The following is a 6,000-nucleotide window of genomic DNA, read 5'->3' as shown; positions in this document are numbered from 1 at the left end:
AAGAGGTAGAACACCACCAAGCAAGCCCAAAATTGTGTTCAAACCCCAGTACCACAATAAAATTTTGGAAGGACATTCTCTAATATTTACAAGTCTGATTTTTGTTGGTGATTTACAAGATATTTCACCTTCAACTTTATAATGTACTTTTTCTTCTTTCTTTTTTCTTTTCTGGTGGTACTGGGACTTAAACTCAGAGCCTTATGTTTGCTAGTCAGGCACTCTACCACTTGAGACAATCAACCAGCCCACCCTCTACTACTTTCTTGTTTGCTTAAAAATTAGAGAAAAAATAATGGTTGTTCATACTTTAATCAAAAAATGAAAATGACTTACCCAGTTTTTGGCACAAAGCAGGTGCTCAATAACAGATCATTTATTCCCTTAGGTGTGGGGGAGGGTGTTTCATGTTATCTCCTTCACCAACACAGTCTCCATTTTCTTTCCAATCACAATCATTTCTCCTCTCTTTCCTTCCCCCTCACACTGTCTTTGACATCATAGATTTTTTTCTTTTATCATTCACCCAGGATCCTCATTTTTTCCATACAGTGTTTGATGTGGAAACACAGAGAAAGTCACACAGAAGACTCTCATAGGGAAGACGGGCACTTCTTACCCATGGAGAATGGGATAAAGGCTTTCTGCTTTCTGAAGTTGATTTCTGCATCCAGGAAGTGCCTAGGATAGAAGATGTCCGGCTTCTTAAAGTGATGTGATCAGGAAGGACAGAGATCATAACAGGGTACATGATGGTGTCCTAAGGGGCCATCAAAACCAAGAGGTTAACAATGAAGTGTGACTGAATACATCATGTTAGATCCACACCTGATAGTGAACTTTACCCACTGTATTAATCTGCAGTTAGTTGATAAAATATTGAAATAATTCTGCTCTGTTTCATTAATAGCTGTGACCTGAGCCTTCTGGGGATCTTTACTGACCACCCTGGTCCCTCTTTCTGTAAGACTCTATGGACTTCTCTAGGATCCTTCAATCATGGGTCCACATCAGACTCAGCAAGACTTCTAAGAATGCAAGTCAAGCATTAGGGCTAGAATCAAATATGATGAACTGGAGCCCATTGGGTGATTTTATAACATGAATATCATTGCATTGATACATCCACTTCAGGAACATATGCCACTATAGTAGGCAATGAACTAGAACCATAGGCATTGACCTAAAGATACACAACTGCTGAATTATAAAAAGAGGGATGGGGAATGGCTCAAGTGGTAGAGCACTTGCCTAGCAAATTCGGGGCTCTGAGTTCAAACACTAGTACAGCAAAAAAATGTAAATTATAAATGGGGAACCACATAGATGCATAAAATAAGAAATAAGTTGTAAAATGTGTTGGTATGAGTATAAAGACATACATGGAAAGAGATATAACACATGGAATACACAAGTTGCAAAGTAATATGTATACTATGAACTGACATTCTTGTGTGTGTATATTATGGAGCATTTGATCATGTGAAATCAAAGTAATGATCATACTGTAAACACCTTCTCATGGAAAAGGAAGATAGAGAAGATGAGGAAATAGCTTTTTAAAAAAGAAAACACATTCAAGTACAGTGGTTGAAACTTGTTATCTAAGCTACTTGGAAGGTGGAAATTGGGAGGATGGCAGTTGGAGGCCAGCCTGGGCAAAAAGTTCACAAGATACCCAACTCAACCAATAAAAAACCTGGCATGGTAATACATACCTGTCATTCCAACAACATGGGAAATGTAAATAGGAGGATCACAGTACAAGCCTCCCGGCATAAAGGGGGACCCAATCTCAAAAAATAAATAACAAAAGCAGGGGTTTTTCCAAGATGGCAGATAGCTATCAGACACCAGACACTCTGGTATGTGGGTACAAGGAGAGGTAGGCAAGTTAGTAAGATAAAATGGAAATAAGTATAAGGACAGAAAGTAGTTACAGAAATCAAGAAATACTGAACTCTAGCATGATCTCTAAAAGCACAAGTTCACCACAAGCTTGGATCCCCTCCCTTCATCACCTCTCCCAGTCCAGATTCATTTATTTTGTTGGGTTTTTTTGTTGTTATTTTGTTTTGTTTTTACTATTCTGGTTTGATTTGCTTTCAGCAAGAGTCATGCATGTGGACCACCCTGTGAACAAAACAGCTGCATGGGGCACTAAGAGCAGGTTGCCAAGCCTTGCCCCAGCCAGTAGACAGAAGCTGACCAGTGCTCCCTTCTGACTTTCAGGGCAAGATAGTGACAGAGAGATACCACCAGCATTCTTGTGGACACATTACATTGAACACCTTTTATTTAAATTGATTCCCTGAACATCTGATGAGAAATTTGGTGCTGAAATCCTTTTAAACAGTTAGCATCTCATGAGCACACCAAAAAAATACCAATAACAAGGATCCACATGGCCCAGGCAGAGAAACAGCCTGGGTTTCAGAGTAGGGAAGCACAACAAGTGGCCCAGGTCAAAGAAGCCACCTGGCTTATGGCCCAGAGCACAGAAGCTGCTGAGGAGGGTCCAATGCATGTGGGAGGAAAACAGGCAGTGGACCCATCTGAATAGAAATCCCCACTCAACTAAGGATAGAGCCCTTAGCAATAGCCGAGCACTACTGCCAACCACAACTCCACCTAAGAAATCACACTGGTGTGCATATTTGCCCTGAGCTGCCTTGCTGCACTTCCTGTCTCACTGCAGAAGTATACCACCACAGCAGATATGTGACAAAGGGCTGCACCCAGATTACAACAGCTGTGCATTGTGGGGGGCTTGGAAGAGAAGGTAGGCTTTGAAGATTAAAGGGGGGTATGGTGTGAGACTGGAACTTTCAGGGTCCAAACTTCAGAAGCCTTCACCAGAGATTATATTTAGAGCTTCAAATTCTCCTTCTCTCCAAATGTCTGCCAACCCCAACTGGAAAAGGAGCACCAGGCTGTGAACAGACACCATTCCAGAGTCAGTGTCAGACTGCACTGTCACTTAGTGGGACTGAAATACTTGCACACTGAGGGAGGAAAAAAACTATTCAGGAGAGAATTAGAAAATTCTGAATTTTTCTAATGTTTTTGTCATTGTAAAGTTTTGGATGTGTAAGGATTGTATTCACTTGCTGTATTTTTTTCTGTGCATCTAAGTTGGGTATTTTTTTACTCTTGGATATTTTCTCTTTTGCTGTGCTTTCTTTTACCTGCCATCACCACAAAACCTGCCTTTCAGAATTCATTCTTAAACCACATCTTCTCAATCACAAGACATAGGGTGGTGAGTTGGAATAAAAAGCAAGACCCTACCATTTGTTGGTTACAAGAAATGCATCTCACTGATAAAGACAAACATTGGCTTAGAGTGGAAGTGTAGAAAAATATTTTCTGAGAAAATGTACCCCCAAATCAGGAAATGGCTATACTCCTATCTCACAAAGAAGACTTCAGACAAAAATTAGTCAGAAAAGACAAAAAGGTCACTTCATATTAATAAAGGGACAATACATCAAGAGGAAATAATAATTCTTAACTTATATGCACCAAATGTCACTGCACCCAACTACATTTAAAAAAAAATACTAGACTCAAAAGCACAGATACAGTCCAACACAATAATAGGAGACTTCAATATGCCACTCTTTCCAATTCATATGTCATCTAGACAAAAAAATTAACAAAGAAACTCAGAATTAATTGACATAATAGAGCAAATGGACCTGATAGATATCTACAGAATATTTCATCCAGCTATAGCACAATACACATTCTTCTCACCAGCCCATGGAACTTTCTCCAAATAGATTGTATTTTAGGACACAAAGAAAGTTGAAATTATTTCTTTCAGAACACAATGAAATAAAACTAAAAATCTACAGCAAAAGAAACTGCATAAAATATTCAAAACACATGGAGACTGAACAACACATTGTTGCATGACAATGGATCATTGAAGAAGTAAGTGGGGAAATCAAAAAGTTCCTAGAATCTAATGAAAATGTTCCTACTAGAACCTATAAGACATAACAAAAACAAGTCAAAGAGGAAACTTTACAGCTATGAGCACTTACACCAAAAAACAGACAGATCTTAAATACCCTAAAGATGTACCTCAAGTTTCTAAAAAAACACAAAGGAGCCAATTCCAAAATTAGCAGATGGAAAGAAATAATAAAAAAGCGAGACCAAAAATAATGAAATAGAAACAAAAATATACAGAGAATAAATGAAACAAAAGGTTGGACCATCAAAATGATAAATAAGATTGATAAACACTTAAACAATCTTACCAAAAAGAGTAGAGAAAATATCCAAATTAATAAAAATAGAGATGAAAAAGGGTACATCACAACAAATCCTTTAAGATCAAGATCATGAGAGAATACCTTGAAAATAAACTGGAAAATCTAGAATAAATGGATAAAAAAATTGTACCAAGAGGATATAAACCACTTAAATAGGTCTATTACAAGCAATAATGTTGAAGCACTAATAATGTCCCAACAAACAAAAACTAAAGATCTGATGGATTCACCTCCAAATTTTACCAGTCCATTAAAGAAAAACTAACAGTAATATTGCTCAATCTCTTCTATGAAATAGAAATGGAAGAAACACTACCAAACTCATCCTCTGGAGCCACTATTACACTCATTCATAAACAGGACAAGGACACAACAAATAAAAGAGAATTATAGACTAATCTCTTAATGAACTTAGATGAAAAACTTCTCAATAAAATACTTGCAAACCAAATTCAACAGCACATCAAAATGATAATACACCATGAACAAGTTGGTTTCATCCACAGTATGTAAGGATAGTCCAACATGCAAAGATCAACAAATGTCATACAGCATATAAACAGACTCAAGAATAAAAAAAAAAAGATAATTGATGCAGAAAATGCCTTTGACAAAATTCAACATCCTGTCATGATATAAACTCTAAAGAAAGTAGGAATAGAAGGAATGTACTTTAACATAATAAAGCCCAAAGCCAACATCATACTACATGAGGAAAACCAAAATCATTTCCTCTCATGACAGGAATGAGACAAGGGTTTCCAGTCTCCCCACTCCTGTTCAATGTAGTTCTGGAATTCTTAGCTAGATCAAGAAGACAAGAAAAAGAAATAAAAGGGATTCAAATAGGGAAGTTAGTATTCCAATTATTCATATTTGAAGATATTATGACTCTATATTTAGAAGAACTTAAAGATGACACAAAAGACTAGATCTGACACTTTAAGAAATGTCGCAGCATACAAAAATCAGCAGCTTTTCTGTATACCAACAATGAACAAGTTGAGAAAGAAATCAGGAAAACAATTCCATTCACAACAGTCTCAAAAAAATACTTAAGTATAAACCTAACAAAGAAAAAGAAAGATCTCTAAAATTAAAACTACAAAACCATTCAGAAATTGAAGAAGACATAAGAATTGAAAGACCTCCCATGTTCATGAATATTGTGAAAATGGCTAAACTACCAAAATCATTCTACAGATCCAATGCAACACTCATTAAAATTCCAATATCATGGTTCACAGAAATACTTAAAGCAATTCTGCGATTCATATTGAAGAATGAAAGACCCTGAATAGCATAAGTAATTCTGAGCAAAAAGAGAAACACCAGAGATATCATGATGCTGAACTTCAAATTATACTACACAGCCATAATAACAAAAGAGCAAGGCACAAGAATAAGCACAAAGATCAATGAAACACAAAGAAAACCCAGAAATAAAAGCACACAACTACACTCATCTGATCTTTGACAAAGAAGCCATAAACACACATCCTCTTCAATGAATGGTGCTGAGCAAAATGGTTTATCTACATGCATAACACTGAAGCAAGACCCCAATCTCTTCTCCTGTACAAAAATCAGGCTGAAATGGATCAAAGATCTTAACATAAGACCTGAAACTTTGAAGGTACTACAGGAAAAAATAGGGAAAACTCTGGAAAATATAGACATAGAGATTTATTTTCCCAATAGGACTCCAACTGCC

General features: G+C 36.8%; 1 protein-coding gene across 1 annotated transcript in view; it reads right to left on the bottom strand.

The window, feature by feature from the left end:
- Positions 1 to 703: 703 nt before the first annotated feature.
- LOC109680168 (cytochrome P450 2B4-like) overlaps positions 704 to 6,000 on the bottom strand; it is a 44,150-nt gene continuing 38,853 nt past the window's right edge. The window contains exon 9 of the mRNA XM_074057018.1: positions 704 to 760. Within this exon, the coding sequence (XP_073913119.1) occupies positions 720 to 760 (41 nt within the window). The 3' untranslated portion in view covers positions 704 to 719. The remainder of the gene's footprint in view (positions 761 to 6,000) is intronic.

Source organism: Castor canadensis, chromosome 16 (genome assembly GCF_047511655.1).
Source record: "Castor canadensis chromosome 16, mCasCan1.hap1v2, whole genome shotgun sequence".
NCBI lineage: Eukaryota > Metazoa > Chordata > Mammalia > Rodentia > Castoridae > Castor > Castor canadensis.
Note: the sequence above shows the minus strand (reverse complement) of the source record. Positions and strands in the feature narration are given on the sequence as shown.